The 19,439-nt window shown below is 39.1% G+C and overlaps 1 protein-coding gene across 12 annotated transcripts in view; it reads left to right on the top strand.

Moving 5' to 3' along the window:
- The window catches only part of agrn (agrin), a 294,150-nt gene that overhangs the window by 156,352 nt on the left and 118,359 nt on the right, over nt 1-19,439 (top strand). For all 12 annotated transcript variants that reach the window (XM_065285836.2, XM_065285838.2, XM_065285837.2 and 9 more), the window contains one exon: nt 8,874-9,089. In XM_065285836.2, the coding sequence (XP_065141908.1) occupies nt 8,874-9,089 (216 nt within the window). The remainder of the gene's footprint in view (nt 1-8,873; nt 9,090-19,439) is intronic.

Genomic DNA, 19,439 nt, shown 5'->3' with positions numbered 1-19,439 from the left:
AACATAAAGTGTGTTCATATGACGATACACACACACTCTCTCTTTTATTCTCTCTCACTCTTTCTCTCTGGACAGCTTAAATAATAGAATCATACGTAGCTTCGCTGCCAGTTGCTAGTGACTTATTCATGTATATTTCAGGATGTTGTAATCATTTCATATCTCGGCTGTTTTCTTTTGTGCTTGGAGATGGAATTGTGACAGAACAGGGCCTCGTCTCCGCTCTCCAGTTTTAATATTGAAGGTTCGGCAAGTGCAGACCAAGCCAATGCCTCTTTATTTTTACAGAAATGCTCTCCCTGGCCTTTCCATCATGAATTTAGCTTTCCAAGACCTTTGACAAGCCGCTGGGCACTCCTACATACAGGTGGATACCGGTTACATGGCTTAACAAAAAACAAATTGCTAGTTTCTGGATCTTTCTTTTTATTTTGAATACCTCTTCATTCTGTTGGCTCTTATCCCTGTCCTTTAACCTTGGTTGAGATGTGTGGGAGAGTTTAAACCAAGGCTCGATGCTGGTAAATAAGTTCATCGAGGTTTAACCCGGATCACAGTCTCATGCAGCTGGCAGCGAGCAAGAAGAAAAGAATTGATTGGGCTATTATGTGTGGATATTGAGAAAATCAAGGGGTTTTTGGCGTGACCTACCTTTGCTCACTGTACTTTCTATAGCTATAGAAAAACAAAATAACACCAGTTTTTAAATTGTGTTTCGGTGTGTGTTGTTTAGTTTTCATGGTCATTCGATCTTTTAAAAAGATGTAATGAAAGAAGTATGAAGCAATAGAACAGAAAGATCTTCAAGAAATAAATGGCCAAAATAAGTACCCTTTAAAAAGGTCCTAATATCTAACATTAGGTACACATATGTTTACATTTGGTACCAATATGTATCTCCGAGATACTAATAATCCGGGTTTAAAATTAACACCCACCAAATGCGGTTTATAAATCAGCTATGGCAAGTCATTTAACTAGCCAATTTGGCTGCTTACTTTTATATGTTCAGTCGTTAAAGGTGCAGTGTGTAATTTTTTAGAAGGATCTCTTGACAGCAATGCAAATTACATACAAAACTATATTATCAGGGGTGTATAAAGACCTTTCATAATGAACCATTATGTTTTTTTTACCTTAGAATGAGACGTTTTTATCTACATACACAGAGGGTCCCCTTACGTGGAAGTCGCCATTTTGTGCCGCCATGTTTCTACAGAAGACCTTAACGGACAAACTTTTTACTAAGTTGTCTCCAACAATGACATGTTTTTTTTTTGGTGGCAGCTACCGTAGCTTCTTAATGCGTTTTAAAAGCGAGGGGTGAGCAGTGGGCTGAGCCGTTGGTTGCAATTAGCAACCTCACCACTAGATGCTGCTCTGCTAAAATTCACACACTGCACCTTTAAGTTCTTTGTAAAGCTCATGTAAGCCAAATCTGCACAGTGTAAGCACAAATACTCAAATTGTGAGTCATCAACAACATTATTGTGCAGCGTCTGCGCATCTCTTGCTTACTTTAACACACCGGACTCGAGACTCATACATAATATTGTGGCGATGCTTAGCTGGGGTTACTAAAGTTTGTTTCATTGCTTTGTCTGATGTTCATTGTACTGTGTTGATTTGCTTACCTAAAAGACATTTTTGATGAAAAGGATGAAAGAGGAGCAAGAAGATGGCAGGATGACAGAATTTAGTTTGAATAATATAAAATTCAGAATTTATAATAAATAATAATAAAATATAAAAGTTTATAAATAAAAATGTGACATAGTTAATCTGCTTTTTTTCTTTCTTTTTTTGGCTAGTAGAAGTTTTAAATGGCCAGTAACTTAAAAAATTAGTAGCCAAATTGGCTGGTGAGTGAAAAGGTGAATTTCAAATCATAATTTATGTATCTTTGAGTCACTAATAAGCTCTCTTTGGTAGCAATATGTACCTCTGAGGTACTAACACTGTATGAACTCTTTAGGTGCAAAGCTGTAGTTTTTGAAAGGGTACAGACAGCCCCAGTGACAGCTGTGGTACATATTTTGACCATTTTTTTTAATGACAATGTAGGAGCATGAATTTCAGCCTCAGGTACCTCCATATGGATGCTATGAATAAACAACATTGTGTGACTGTTAATTGTAATAGGGCAGTAAGTCATTTTAATGTAAATAATTGGCATTTCTTTTTTTGTAGTTCACATGTTGAGTTCCAAACAAGTAACAAATTCACTTGATTAAAATCTGCAATTATTACTGTTTCCCAGAAATGTATGTGTTTATTTCTAAAAAAGATGTTTTGCCACTGTCGTCTGATGGTTTTCTCATTAATGCTTATAATATTTTTTACTTGTTGAGCTATGATGATAATTACCATAATACTTTTTTAATGATGATGTACCCCTGAACTCCAGCAGTGATTTTACAGTAGATTGGATTGCAGAAAACTTCCAGTAGTTACTTTACTGGAGTCTCAGCAGCCAGCCTATTGTGCCTCAAGATCTTCCCTGCGCGCTTATGTATGCGTGTGTGAGTGCCGCGTGGAGTAGTCGATAACTTTATCAGACAGTAAACACTGGGAGATCTGTATAGGAAGCCTTGGAGATTTACGTACCTGTTATATTGGAGTCTGCTTATTCTACTAGAAACTCATCTCTCTCTTTTTCTCTCTCGGTCTGCTTCTGTGATGTTATCACAGTTACAGAGAGTAAAGCCGATGCTGTATTTGCCTGCCCGCTGCGGTCATGCTCTCAAGAGTATGTCTCCATTACTCATGTTCAGAGCACAGGTATCACACGTATCCCTGGTGGTCTTGCTATAAATGAGATTTGTTGAATCACATCTCTAAAAATGGACATCTCCCTAGAGATGCAAGCCTCTTTACTCATGCAAGCAAGCTATGATTCCTTAGTGACTTCTGTAGCAGTCCCAAGGGGTCTAGGTTTGGTGGGTTAGCATGATCCAGTTAATTCCTACTAGTGGATGATGTAACCATACTACCTTTGTACATGTTACTATATGGTATTACTATAGTAAAACATATGACCTATGGTGCGGATTGATAAGAATTTGTATTAGTCTAGTTAAATTGCAAATACTGTATCAGAGTAATGCTGCTGTAAGTATGACTGCCTCTGTTCTTTCCATGTATTATAAACCTCCTTGAGTGGCTCTATATCTGGTATACATTTATATTGTGTTCATAAAAATATCTCAGATTTACTGTATCTGAAGTATCGAGCCACAGTCATCACAGTTAACTCGCACCTGTATGGGCAGAAGGGGCCCATTGTAAAACCGTCAACGTCTTTTCCCTATTGATTCTCGGCCTGTCGTCATGGCAACATGTTTCCAGCGCTCATGGCTGTGGCACCACATGGCTCGAAAATGAGCGTGAAGCTCGAAATGCATAGAATGAGATTGTGGCAGAGAGATGTGTGGTCGCAGAAAGACCCCGCTAACACTACCATCCGTGTCAATGAAAACGTGTACATCTAATGCATATATTATTGCGAATGATGTCTAACATCATGTTCCAACCTGTTTCGTCCATCCATACTGAATGCAAAACTATTGCATGACATTCTCACATAGTCTCTGCCAATTAGATGACTGAATGTTTGCAGTTTTGTGCAGCTGTTGTCGCTTTATGTCAAGATGTCTCTAGATGGAGCATGGTGTGACATTACAGTATGTGTAAATTACAAGTTTTCGGATTGTAACAAAATTGTGAGGTATTACATTTTTATCATTCCTCTTTCTCTTCCTTTATTTCTCTCTTGACTTGGATATGCAAAATATGCAAGCTGATTGAAAGATGTGCATGGTTGTGCATTATTGAGACATGAATTTGCATACAGTCAGTGCTTGTCCAGTCTTTATTTTGTTGGGTGCTTTAGCCGATTGTGTATTGTAGTATAGTGTGTTTTCTATAGGGTTCTCAGTAACCGTCCATTCAGAAAATGACCCTAGATTCATGTACTGTAGCCTGCTCCATTATTACATCTATATTTGATAAAGCTCGACAGGCACTCAGATTAAACGCCTTACTTTTCTCTGCACTTTACACAGTCAACAGTCATTGATATTGGGATTGTGGGAAATAGAGGGGATGTGACAGAGTCAAGATTTGTTTGAGGCTTTTTTGTAGAAGTTTGCATCAGCTATTCAATATAAAAAAATCATTTTTATGTATATGGCACAGATGTTGTAGAATGATCCAGTTAGCAAGTAGCAAAAATTACATAATGACTGATATAACCCATTGTTTCTTATTTTCCATAACACGCTTTACAGTGATGACTGGAATGTCGCCAGGCACTTTATTTAATCTCTAGCTGGTGTTTGCAACAGTAACATGCTTTTCCAGGAGGTACTAGAGCCCTTTGCAGCTCAAATCCACTGAGATCTTCAAGCTTTTGTTAAGTCTATACGGATGTGTCGTGAAGTTGCTGGTTTTGACCTGATTTACTCAAAATCAACAAAGAGCCGAGCCGCCTCTGTGCTGTTGTGAATCTCAAACAGCCAAGGAGATGACAGTGGCCATGTGTGCATGTCAAATTGAGAGTGAAGTTCAAGCGTATGTGTGCACCCTCGTGTACACGTTCCACGTGTTTGAGTCTGTGTTCAGTAGCTAGCCGCTGTCTGATAACAAAACCCGTTGTGGAAACCTGATGACTGCCAGTCAGCTTGTGGCAACTCTGCGTGCTTGCCTTAGTGGACTTCGCCCCCAGGGATTTTGGGAGTATGTGTTTTGATGCCATTTATGAGACTGAAGCAGGCGAATGCAATAGATGGCCTCAGAGGAGTTAACACAGATGCTTACCTGTCAGGATCAGAAAATTGTGTGTGTTTCTGTGTCATTTTTATGTTTGTGTGTGCTTGTATGAAGTGAAGTCAGTGATCAGGAACAGCTAGACATATCCTGAAGCATACCGGGCGGTCATGCCACCCGAGTCTGGACCTGTTCTGGTAGTCTGTGATAAGACAGAGTAAAAATAGAGAGAGAGAGACAAGATGCGTTTGTAAGATCACTCATCAAAGACCAGGTTTTTTTCAGCAGAGTTTTAAAATGGTGCTAATATTGATTATGAATGAGAAGACGGATGAATGGATGGATGGATGGATGGATGGATAGATAGATAGATAGATACCTATAGATTGATAGATACCTATAGATAGATATAGGTAGTCAGACAGACCGACCGACCGGCACAGATGGATGGATGGATGGATGGATGGATGGATGGATGGATAGATAGATAGATACCAATATATAAATGGAAACATAGATAGATAAATAGATAGATAGATACCAATAGATAGATAGATAGATAGATAGATACCTATAGATTGATAGATAGATAGATACCTATAGATTGATAGATACCTATAGAAAGATATTGGTAGACAGACAGACCGGCACAGATGGATGGATGGATGGATAGATATATACCAATATATAAATGGAAACAAAGATAGATAAATAGATAGATAGATACCGATAGATAGATAGATAGATAGATAGATAGATAGATAGATAGATAGATAGATAGATAGATAGATAGATAGATAGATAGATAGATAGATAGATAGATAGATAGATAAATACCAATAGGTAGATAAATAGACAGACAGACAGACAGATAGATAGATACTTATAGATTTATACAGTATATACCTATAGATAGATATAGGTAGTCAGACAGACCGACCGACCGGCATGGATGGATGGATGGATGGATGGATAGATAGATAGATACCAATATATAAATGGAAACATAGATAGATAGATAGATAGATAGATAGATAGATAGATAGATAGATAGATAGATAGATAGATAGATAGATAGATAGATAGATAGATAGATAGATAGATACCTATAGAAAGATATTGGTAGACAAACAGACCGGCATGGATGGATGGATGGATAGATAGATAGATAGATAGATAGATAGATAGATACCAATTAGGGGTGGGCGATAAACCGGTAGACAAAATTAACCGGTAGAAATTTGTCAACCGGTAGAGATTTTGGACTATCGTTTCTATCGAGGTTACGTGCCCACGTCACGCTCCTGTGCGTGTGGTCGCGAAAACGTAACGTTTGTACACGTATTTAAGCACTGCAGTTTTAAAACAAGTTATTTTAAGCCATTGAAACACAGACAACAGATCTGTATGCGTGCGTTCTTTCTGTGTTTCAGGAGCGGACAAGTCGCGCAACCGCTGCTCTTTCTGTCTGTGATAGTGATGAGCGAGTCACTCGAAACTCGGATCATTTAACCCGATCCCTAAAATGACTCGAGAACCATGAGTCCTTAGTGACCATTAACCCGAGTCAGTTGAGTCCTCTCAGATTTTGCTTTGAAAATGAGAAATTGTATCAAACACAAAGCTCTTCAAATGTTTACAACACAATTGCAACACATAACTCTGCATAAGCTGCCATATGTTCTATAACTTGAAACAATGAGTTAATTTACATCACCAAATGTCGACTGGGGGTACCGAGTGAGCCAAAAGCTCACTCGTAATTTTCTGCAGCTCTGAGTCCGAGTCCAAAGGGATGCGTTTGCGCGACAATGAGTTGGTCGGCGGCTCGAGGATTCACACAGAGAGTGACTCAACTCATAGAGCTTGAATCCTGGACTAGGAGAAACGAGCCTTGCTCGTGTTATTAACCCACTGACTCATGTAGGCTAATATGTTGCAATATTTGACTGGCACAATGTTTTGGGTAGAAGCTGCAAATGTTTAAAAAATTTAAATACGAGGACTTTGCAGCAGTGCTGCTGTAAAGATCCGCCACCGACGGACGTACACGGCTCCTCTTGTTGACTGAGTCACTCAGAGTGACGTGAGTGGTTCACTCACAGGACCCGTGCAGCGGGCGAGCGGCTCTGTCTGGGACTCACTCACAATATCATGTTCTTGCGCGGATGAGTGACTGTGTGGCTGCATTAACCGAAGCCTATCGTGGATCTTGTAAGTCAATCTGAAACAGGACACGTTCCTCTCACGTCCCAATTCAACAAAGCCTCACATCTTTTAAACGTGGTGTTGATATATTTGTCGTTATGAAATGAAACTAAACACACACACCGAACTTTTACAATTATGTTATTGATAATGTTACCACGGACATGCATGTTTTTTTACAAGTTCCTCAGGTCACATGAGCCCTTTTTTGCGAGCAGAGGAGTCGTAGACTCGTAGCTGCATGCTTGATCTGAGTTGCTTGGTTGCATTAGTATTAGCGATTGGAACTGGGAGATTTTGATCAAGTGATTCAAGTGACTCAAGTGACTCGCACAACCCGGATCATATTAGTGAGTGACTCAGAATAACCCGAATCCTTAAAAAGATCCGGGTTGACCATCACTAGTCTGTGAGGAGCGCGCAAGTCGCGCGACCTCTGCTTATTAAGCTCGTGAGCATTTTTCCCGCTTTATTGGCCTTAAATACACATATGCGTCAAAATTCCCGTCTTTGCAAGCATCATCATAAACACGACCAGTAAGGTCTTAAGAGAAAGTAAACAGCTAAAAAAAAAAGCGCATGTGTAACAGTGTATTGGATCCGGACTTTGGTCTTAAAGGGGAAGTTACCTAATTTTGCTCCTGTCTGTCACTCGTGTTAATCAAACAGCATTGAGAAAAAAATCTCTCACTGCTCCTGATTAAATCACTTTTCTACCTTAAATAAAAATATATATAGGCCTATACATACATGCATGCATAATTATTTATTATCATTCTTATTGACTGTGTATCTTCAGAGAGCTTGAGTTTTGTTTGTTTTTATCTTCTTTCTATGCTTGTATATGTTTTTTGTGAGAATTATGAACATTTCTATGGTATTAAAGATTTAAACCTTATTAAAACATAAAAAACTCTACCGTGATACATATCGTTATCATGATATAAAATTAATCCTATCGTGATAGAAGATTTTGGTCATATCGCCCACCCCTAATACCAATATATAAATGGAAACAAAGATAGATAAATAGATAGATAGATAGATAGATAGATAGATAGATAGATAGATAGATAGATAGATAGATAGATAGATAGATAGATAGATAGATAGATAGATAGATAGATAGATAGAGAGATAGATAGATAGATAGATAGATAGATAAATACCAATAGGTAGATAAATAGACAGACAGATAGATAGATACTTATAGATTTATACAGTATATACCTATAGATAGATATAGGTAGTCAGACAGACCGACCGACCGGCATGGATGGATGGATAGATAGATAGATACCAATATATAAATGGAAACATAGATAGATAGATAGATAGATAGATAGATAGATAGATAGATAGATAGATAGATAGATAGATAGATAGATAGATAGATAGATAGATAGATAGATAGATAGATAGATAGATAGATAGATAACAATATATAAATACACCGATGGATGGATGGATGGATGGATGGATGGATACCAGGAACCTGGGTTCTATTCCAGCCTGGGTCACGTCCTGATCCCATGTCCCCTCACCCCTTACTTTCCTGTCTATACTTTCATGGCAAAAAGCCCAAAAATAAAATTACAAGAGGGTTCAAATGTTCCACATACTTGTATGCATGTGTAACAACATGAGGGTGTACACATAATTGCTGTGCTTTTCTGAAAGTGCTCCCATTGATTCTGAATGAGAAAAGAACAAATGTTGAACAACATCCCCTCATACAGGAGCCCTAAAGGTCAGGTATTGACTAAAACAATGTTGATTCGCATGTGCTTTTTTCAAGAGTCTTTTGTTCGGCTCTCATTTGACCGTAGTCAATGAACGTTTTGTTTATCACATGATTAACTAATGTTTACTCTGTATTTATCTATGTGTCTCTGCAGGTTGTCGTGGGAAGTTGTGTGGTTTTGGAGCGTTGTGTGAGAGAGACCCGACTAACCCCTCTAAAGGAGAGTGCGTATGTAAGAAGACTCCATGTTCGCCGGTGGTTGCACCGGTGTGCGGATCGGACGACTCTACTTATTCCAATGAGTGCGAGCTTGAGAAAGCCCAGTGCATTGCGCAGAGACGTATCAAGGTGATGCGCAAAGGCTCATGTGGTAAGTCCAGTCATATGCACAGACCTATATGTGTCACTCCACATGTCTCTCTATAACATCTTATAACTTTTTCTAACCCTTACCTCCAAATTTCTGCATATATAGAGTTACAATAACACATGAATTGGCCTATTTATGTCTTTTTATTAACAGTAAGAACCATTTTAATTTGTATAGGCAGGGTTACAACTTTTCTACAAATGCAAAAACCCAAATGTAAAAACTAAATACCGCAATGGCAGTTTCAATGTTGTGCAGCCCTAATTCGATCTGTTTTTAATGCATATTCTAAACAACATTTGCCCCCCTATTATCACGTATTACCATATTCATGAATCCCGGTGTGCGTAGATTGTCACATACTAATATCCTGCCAGTGGAGAATATGTGTTTCGTGTTTTCTGCACCGTTCATCTTTTACATTCCAATCAATTACATTTCATGAATGATAAGTAATATGCGAGATGTGGTCCGTTATTAAACCCGCTCCGTGGTTGTGGGCCTGGCCATAAATTAGGCTAGCTGGTGGAACAAGTCGTACAAAGCTTTCAAAGAGCTCTAATTAGCTACCACACACGCTGTCTACCAGAAACTGATCAGCGCTGAGGAATGAGAGCTCCGGCCTACCGGTCTCCATTCAGAAGCGCATTAAAGATCACACTATCCCAGTGTGTTAAGCAGTCAAAGTTCTGCTACATGGCGGGGCTTTAATGGGCAGTAGCCTCCCTGCCATTGCGCTAATGAAATTGACAGTGTTGCTATCGGGGGTCGTATCTCTCAAACTCAGCTGGGATCAGCAGGCACAGATAACGGACGGATGGATAGCGTTTCCCCTGGGAAGAGAGGTTGAGATGGTTGACGAACTGAGAAGGGTTGACAGGAGAGAGACGGGTTTGGCATAAGACTTCGTGGGGATGGGGAAAGGATGAATCACTTATGTTATATAAGTAGCCTGTCACATTGACAAGCAAGGCTCATTATGACAGCTGTGGGAAGGGAAGTCCCACCCTATAGCTGAAATAGCCAATCACCTGTTAGTTTATTCTGTTTTTTTTCTTGTTCAGTGATTCAAGCTAAATAATTTGAGATACCAGTATAGTCAGAAATACTTGTACTGTATTTGTATTTTTTACCAATGATAACAAATAAAAAAAGTTGAATAAAATTAGAGAAAAAAAATAGTTGGTAATTAATTGATGATATTGTCAAATATACCAAATATTTGCATTATTTACCAATAGTAATAGATAATAAAAATAAATCCTTTTCCAGTGAATTTTACTTTTAAAGGAAAACACCACAGTTTTTCAATATTTTACTATGTTCTTACCAAAAACTTAGATAAATTAATACATACCTATCTTTTTTTCAATGCGTGCACTTCATCTGTGCACAGCTTGTTGTAAAGCATTTAGCCTAGCCCCATTCATTCCTTAGGATCCAAACAGGGATGAATTTAGAAGCCATTAAACACTTCCATGGTTTCCATATTTATTTTGTGCCACCATACTTACTGTGGGTTCACACCAGATGCATTTGAGGCGTCAAATTCGCGTCTACCGTGCGTAGTTGGACGCTGGAACATTTTGAGTGTACTCACTTCATTTGCGTGTGAAAGCCATGCGTGAAATTCTAGTCATCGAGACATTTACGCGAAAATTTGCGTCATGGGAGGGGCTTCTGTGACTCCGCTCAATTCCTGTAATCTACTAGAGCAAGCTCCTGATTGGTTAATGCGGCGCGTTTTTCCGCCAAAGTTCAGATTTTTCAACTTGTGCGTTTCCCACGGCAACACTCAATTTGCGGCATTTACGCGAACTAGTGGAATGAAGCGGAATCAGAACGCAGCAATGCTCGTGTAACTACTCATGTAACAGTCTTTAAATCGGGAAAACATGGAAGTGTTTGGTGGCTTCTGAATTCATCCCTGTTTGGATCCTAAGGAATGAATGGGGCTAGCCTAAATGCTAACACATTCACAACATGCTGTGTAAAGATGAACTGCACAATGAAAAAAGATAGGTATGTATTCATTCGTCTAAGTTGAGGAAAGAACATAGTAAAATATTGAGGTCCTTTGCCGTCCCGTACGCCTCTCTCCACCATGTACTTTCCTGTCCTCTCCTATACACTGTCTATCAAATAAAGGCAAAATGGCCCAAAAAATAAAGACTCTTTGTAGTTCTTGCTATTGAACCAAAATTTTATTCAACAATTTTGGGCATTTTGTTTATTTTTCCCATTAAAGTAGATAGAAGCAGTAATTGCAGGACTTCAAATACCAGCCTACGGGCATTTAGAATATTTGTACCCTAAAGCTCGAGATCGAAGCTGTTGTGTAAGTCAGTGGGTGAGAAAGAAATGGAGTGTGCGTCGAGCTCATTTTAGACTGGCAGCGCACTGGAACTCCTCTGGATTGGCAGCAGTAGAGCGGAGCGTCGGGTCGGAGCGATTGATCAATAGAAGGATTGATCATATGTGTGCAGAGCACGTCTTAAATTACTCTGGTGATTGCCAATAGCGCTCTCTTTACACGCCCCCTCCATTTTTTCGTCTCCACCCGGACCCAGCTGATGAAAACCAGTCATGAATGCCCACGGCACTGAGTAGGTCAAATCTGTGCTTCAAGTATTCACGCCCTAAACCAGGACTAATACTTACACTATCCATTGAGGCTGAAACTGTCAGCTTCTGTTGTCTAAATAAGGTTATTCGGCTCAGAAGAGCGGGGGAGGAAAAACTTTAACCTCGGGGTATCATGGGAAGCAGCTTAATGGAAGAATCAATATGTTTGTCCCGTTATTGACGGCTGAAACAGTGTTCCTTCACCGGGGAAGTATGGCTCATTTCTTTCAAATCCTTTACCTGCTAAAACTTCAGGTGTTGATCCAGACGAGCTCATATGTGCCGCTTCTCTACATCCAACCGTTCCCCCGTTGCAAGGCGATGCGTGCATGTTTAATGTCAAAGCCGACGTGCATTGCGGTTGATGTAGCCATGAGAGACTGTTTGATTTATGATCTCTCTGAAAACACATCTCAGTCAATAGTAAAGCAACTCAGAAAGTACCGTAGGGATTATATACTGTTTGTGCTGTATAATGTTAGTAGACAAGGAAGAGATTTTTTTGAAAATGTAAAGATGGTTGATTTATTATGTTTGTTTAGGTAAAAATGAGTGTTATTATAAGACCATGCTGGGTTTAAAGTTTAAAACACATGTTCTGTATTATACTGTAGTCTGTCTCTGGATATACACTGTCATTGAAATGTTTTACTTTTATGGAGTACAAGATTGTACCCTAAGGTAGAAGGACCAATTTTATACCAGTAAAATCTTACAAAAGTAGCCTCGAAAATACCACTTAAAAGAAAACACCAATGTTTTTCAATATTTTACTATGTTCTTACCTCAAGATGAATTAATACATACCTATCTTTTTTCAATGCGTGCACTTTTAATCTTTGTACAGCGCTTCTTGAATGTGTTAGCATTTAGCCTAGCTCCATTCATTCCTTTGGTTCCAAACAAAAGTTTTATTTTGTGCCATCATACTTACTCGTGTAACTACTCATGTAACAGTCTTTAAATAGAGAAAACATGGAAGTGTTTGGTTAATCCTTGTTTGGATCCTATAAGGAATGAATGGGGCTAGGCTAAATGCTAACACATTCACAACACGCTGTACAAAGATTAAAGTGCATGCATTGAAAAAAGATATGTATGTATTCATTCGTCTAAGTTGAGGTAAGAACATAGTAAAATATTGAAAAACGGTGGTGTTTCCCTTTAATTTAAAATTAATTTTTAAGACGTGGAGACGTGAAATGAAAACTAACTTCCTGTTTGGCTGATCATTCCCTACGATAGCTCATTATTCAGGCCCAGCCAGGGTCCTGGTGACATCTCCATGGCCACTGAGATCCACAGCCACCGATGATGGCACGTAGCCACCCCTACATCGTGCAAATGAGTTTTTCGCTCACCCTGGTCCACCCCTCCGTTGGCGCCCGCATGTGCGTGGAGACGCTCGCCAAAACACATTCACCTTACTGCGTGACAGGAGACTCAATTCACACTCATCAGCGCAGGGTCCTCGGCTTACTTATTCCATCTGCAGTACGAACCCTGCGGTTCTTCACCCTCAAACTATTTTTAGCTCAGGTTGGGTCTACTAATGTAAAGTCTGGATCGGTTCACCAGCACACAATTATAGCATGAGAAGTAAATCGACACTGTCTTTCAGTAATGGGATCTTCGAAATGAATTCTGGAAGCAGAAACTCCCTGATCTCGCGGTATCGATCATAGTCTTTTTCTCAAAACCCTCTTTTTCCGATAACTTTCTCAGTCAGATGAAAAGCTAGTTTGATCTGCCCATCAGGAAACAGTTATGTTTGCTGCTCTGCGGCCATGCTGACTTGCTACTTTTGGTTTTGCTATATTACATTTGTGCATTTGGCAGACCCTTTATCCGAAGCAACTTTGTGTACACTGCAGTCTCTCTCTCGATCTTTCTCTGTATATATTGTGTATATATATACTGTATATATAGCTAATATTTCCAGATATGTACTTTGTATTTTTCTCCATCTTGCATTGCTGGGGTAGTCACTAGTGAGGGGTTTAAAGACCGTGTGCGAACTAGTGGTGGAATCGGCCAATCAGCTTTAATATGGCATCATTATCCCTAGCCTGTGTGAGTGACGGCTTAGCTGATTGGCTGAAAACACCTGGATGCAGAACTGAATGCTCGTGAGACCGATACAGAAGATTTGGCCAGGCATTGCAAATCTGTATAAATTAAAATGAAAACAGTACATATTTATTAATAATAAACTTAATGCAAACATGAACATGCATAAAACCCAAACTTAGGCTGAAGTTTATATGTATATGTGTCTTTTTCCATGCAACTTATAGCAGTGCTACAGGATATAAGCACACAAAACACTGAGACGTCAATGTGAATATGAAATCAGGGGCTTTAGTCTCCGTTCAATCACCAGAGCCTTCATTCTGCCACTTATCCCCTGGAGAGTGAGAATACTTCTTATACAAATCTCTCTCTCTCTCTCTCTCTCTCTCTCTCTCTACTTCTCAGTGTCTTTATTCTCTCTCTCACTCACTCTCTCACTTTCTCTCTCTCTCTCTCTCTCTGTCCCGTTTAGCCCCTTCAAAGGGATGGATGCAGTGTTGAAGTGAGATAAGGCAGATTAGAGCAGGACAGGCACATTAAAAAACACATTTTCCACACTAATACAAGATGCGAGACGCTTCTTACAACTTATTCATCTATTCGTGCAATTGACTGGCCCATTAATGCTTTATTTTTAACCCTTTGTGCACTTTAGTGTTCTACTGACTAACTAATGTTAATTTAATTAGATACGTATATTTCACTTGCATGTCTCCATTGTTATTTGAAGCCTGTAGATTGCTTCATATCAACACGTTCTGTGTGTCTGAAAGTAAATCATGAAGACATCTTAAGGAAACAATCACAGCTGATTGTGTATGATTGTATTGTACCTTAGAAAACAACCTTTGAATGTGCTCCAGTATTTAAATAGGTGCGCTTGCTGTGCTAGATAATGATTATTGACTGTTACATTCAGCTTCCTGTTTGTGTAGTTCACAGTTAGACGTGCCGTCACACACCAGCAGCAAAACCACTGGCCTTCTTGTCGTCTTTTAGATAATAAGCCTATTTGTCCTCTTTTTACTGCTCCTTTTCATCATTTTCTGACTCTGCTTCTAGAGCTTTGTTCCGGAACATAAGCAGTAGTCTTTTAAGGTAGCATACTAATCATAAAAAGAGCTTACAAATTACGGTTTGAAACGCTTTACTTAGTCAGCAATTGACTGATTTCAATGAAGTTTGGTTATTTTAGCTTAGCAACGTTACATTTACATTTACAGTTATACTTAATTGTGCTCTCCGCAGTAGTATACAACATACAATACAGAAGAACAAGATTAAATGCCATAACAATTAAGAAATAAATGAATTATTGCAGTGGTCACTTCTTTTTAAAAGTACAATGTGTAACTTTTAGAAAGATTTCTTGACCGAAATGCAATATAATATAGATAACTACAATGTCTGTGGTGTATAAAGACCCTACAAAATGGGTGGAATTGTTTTTATTACTTTACAATGAGCCGTTTTATCTACATACACAGTGGGTCCCCTTACATGGAAGTCACCATTTCACGCCATTGTGTTTTTTACAGTGGCCCTAAACAGACAAACTGTTCTTACTTTTTCTTTAGCTGACACATTTATCCAAAGCAACTTGTCAGAGGTCGCACGCCTCCAGAGCAACTAGGGGTTAAGTGTCTTGCTCAGGGACACAATGGTGTGTCACGGTGGATTCGAACCCGGGTCTCTCACACCAAAGGCGAGTGTCTTATCCACTGCGCCATCACCACCATCACCGTCCCCGTTCTATTTATGAATATCAGTTGACGTCACTCACATCTCCAACTTGTCTTCCGCCATTTTGAGTACCTGAAGTGATCGCAAAAGAACTAGAAGCTATGTTGTGAGCATCAAAATCGCTATTTTTACAACACTATGAAGGTTTGACACAACATGATACTTTGCTCGAGTATCATGTCTCTACACATGAACTCGAGCATTGAGAACATTGTTTGTGTACACAGAGTTTACTAAAAGAAGGTTTTGAACAACTGACTTTGGTTGTTTTGGTGTCCGCTCGCCGCCATATTGCCAGTCAAGATGTATCGATCTCAGAATGCGATGTAAGGAGGAAGAGCGTAAAGATGGATAGCCCCTAAAGCATAGTTCCATATAAATGCACGGATAATTAGTTGTTTTGGCGCAAGTGAAAAGCAATATTGACCTTCTAGTTGTGGAAAAAGGTGCCTCATATCAGATTCATTCATTCGCATTCGGAGATCGATTCTTTATGTCTGGCAAAGACACCGAGTGGACACCATAACAGCCCAAGTCAGTTTTTCAAAATCTTTCTTTTTTAGTAAACTCTGTGTGCACAAATAATGTTCTCAATGCTCCCGTTCATGTGTAGAAATCCATGTGATACTTCAATCAAAGTTTCATGTTGTGTTGCGCCTTCTTAGTGTTGTTAAAAATAGTGGTAGTTCGGTAGCAGCGGACAGCGGCTGGAAGAACGCATTAGGGATCGAGTAAGCATCACACCCTAACCAAGATATTTTTTTAAAGTGGCGTTTCTTTTCATGACATGAAATGTTGTCTTTCGTAGCCATTTCCTGTATCCGTGAGAATCATAGACAGTAAAAGATAAGAAATCCGTAAATCGTAGCAAGCTAGCCAATGCTTGTCAGTAGCCTACTGGTACTCGGTAGGTACTCAAGATGGCGGCAGTAAGCTGAAAAAAGGGCGGATGACGTAAAAGGTCACATGACTGATAATCATCTATAGATTGTGTTTGTTACTATGTTGTCGCAGGCGACATATTTATCCTGTGGCAGCTAGATGCCGCTAAAAGTCCCACATTTCACCACAACTTTGTACCACTTTCCTGACTTACATTTTTATCAGTATGTGTGTTCCCTGGGATCGAATCTATTACCTTTGCAATGAGCTACCCATTGAGCCACAGTAACACCCATTCAAATATTTTTAAATACTTTTTTACATTTTCTGAACCATTTTATTATTTCTTTTTATTATTGAATGAATTGTAGGTATATTTATAATCCACACCTTTGGCTCCTCTGCTTTATTTGACTGTACACTAAAAATGTCGGGTTTGTCCTTACTTTACCCAACCATGGCTTAAAACGTCACATTATTTTCAAAGTGAATATTTTGCCTACGGTACAGGTCTATGAACATAATAAAAACATGCTATCTATACGTAATATTTAAAGGGGACATTTCACAAGACTTTTGTAAGATGTCAAATAAATATTTGGCGTCCCCATAGTACGTATGTGAAGTAGGTGTGAGCAAAAATGTGCTGTTTTGGGGTGTGTCCTTTTAAATGCAAATGAGCTGATCTCTGCACATCTCTGTGGTTGGATAGTGCAGTTTAAGGGGCGGTATTATCCCCTTCTGACATCACAAGGGGAGCCATATTTCAATGACCTATTTGTCACATGCTTGCAGAGAATGGTTTACCTAAACTAAGTTACAGGGTTGATCTTTTTCACATATTTTTGGTGATAGAAGCACTGGGGACCCAATTATAGCACTTAAACATGAAAAAGCCAGATTTTCATGATATGTCCCATTTAAATCATTGTATCTGCATTTTTGCGCACCTTAGATAGCTTAATACACTTTAAAAGTGGCTGGGTTATGTTTAAGCTATGTTGTGTAAATATTGGACAGAACACACTGCTGGGTTAAAATTGACTCAATGCTGGGTTGTTAACCAGCCATTTTTAGACTGTAGATTTTCTAACATTGCTTTGTTTTTGTTCCTACATTTTTTTGTACATACTTTAAAATACCAATCACACAAATCCAGACACACACTACTTCCTGTGTCCACTAAAAGTTCTATGCAGTAATCACAGTACAGGACAGCTGCTCTGCGTCTGGCCTACCTATCTCAGGTTAATGTAGGAGAGAGCAGCTCTTCCCATTAGCCAGTGGGGCTCTGGTGACGAAGAGGTGGTTTACCCGACCCCTCTGGAGCTCTTTATGTCTCTTTAAGTGTTTCAGTGCTCTTCTCGATGCACGCAGGTCCCAGCAACTCCAAGAGAGATATCTTTAAAATACTGTTCTCATTTTCTTTCACACCCTGGTGTCCTCTGAGAGCAGACGTGATATAGACATTAGCCACACAGTAGCTGAATCAGATTCACCTCAGCCATTCCGGTTTGCTGTTTGTGCAGTAAATCAAGCTAATAAAAGTTTTACACATATATTTGGGTTTCATGCTGCTTTTATAAGTTTCTTACTGTTTTGACTTTTGTTGTATATTGGGTTCTGGCCATTTCAGCTACTATACTATAAAATATCATTCTTGTCTCTTCAGATAGGCTGGATACTGTGTATATTACTAGCAGAATGTAAGACTAGTACCACCTCATAAATGTGTGTGTGTTTGTGTGAATATGTTTGTGTGTGTTGGCAGAAGCTTGCTTGAAGGAAAGGAAAATGATTATCGTCGAATGTGTCCGCTGATTGTACTCGGGGAAAAAATGTTAGAACAAAAATAAAGAAAATACGCTTTTTGTGGATATTGCTTTTAGCTAAAACAAACTATTTTATCTTTGTTATTGTACTTGAATATTGAAAGAAAGCAGTGTGAGAAAGATCATTATGTAAGCTGTGCGTGGCCTTAAAAACAAGTTTTCCTGCTCCTTTTCCCTGCCTATTATATCATTAACCCTTGACATATTAAAAAACCCAAGCAGCTGTTCTTAATCTGGTGAACTTTATTTATCGGAGTGCAGTGTCTTGCGGTGCTATGCTATTGTTAATTAATAGTTAATTTGCTATTATAATGAGATGTGCGTTGAAAAAGGAACCTGAACCATAGGGAAATCTTAGCAATTACACAGAACCTTAGCAACATCAGCTAAAGGGGGTCGCACATCGGACGAGAAGCACCACGTTGCAGACAACTCGGACGTGCATATTAAATAGCGCAAGCTTAGTCAGATAGCGCCTACTTCAAAATGCAAAATAATATAGACGGTTTCAGCAGTAACAACATAAACAAGCGGCTGTCGTGGTCCCCACGTAACTTCCAGTAAACTCCGCTAAGAATAAATAACAACAAAGTTCTTTAAATGTAGTTTATTTATATAACAAGCAAAAAAACAACACAAAGATACATAGGAAACTAAAACATTTGTTATTTTCAACGAGGCAGTTGTTCAAGAGATCAGTTTAGCAACTAGTCAGACCATTAAAAAAAACTAAACCGGAAGTAAAGTTTGGATCCAGAAGTGTATCGCGTCAGCGCAGGTGCGTCTGATGAAACCGTCTATACAGTACGTTAGCAGCCAATGTTAATTGCTAACGATTTGGGACAAATATGATGTTATTTAATGTTAAATATGTGAGTGGGGCTCTGTGGCGCGACGGGGATTTGAGCAGCATCGTCCAGATTCACAGCGGACATCCGCCGTCATGCGCACCGGTGTGCGTACATACATAGATATGTAATATAAAATAATGTGTTCTGTTTTTAGATTTGTGGCGCGAAGCTTCTCGTCGAGTGTGCGACCCCCTTTATTCTTCAAAACATCTTAGCAATTACATAGTAACATCCTGGTAACAACAAAGATATTAAATAATACAACATTAAGCACTCTTGTTACCATGGCTGCATCCGAAATTTCTAAAATGCTGCGTTCGGAAGCAGCATTCCAAGGCATGAAG

This window comes from Paramisgurnus dabryanus, chromosome 21 (assembly GCF_030506205.2).
Source record: "Paramisgurnus dabryanus chromosome 21, PD_genome_1.1, whole genome shotgun sequence".
NCBI lineage: Eukaryota > Metazoa > Chordata > Actinopteri > Cypriniformes > Cobitidae > Paramisgurnus > Paramisgurnus dabryanus.
The sequence above is the reverse complement of the archived record's forward strand: the minus strand, read 5'-3'. Positions and strand labels throughout refer to the sequence as shown.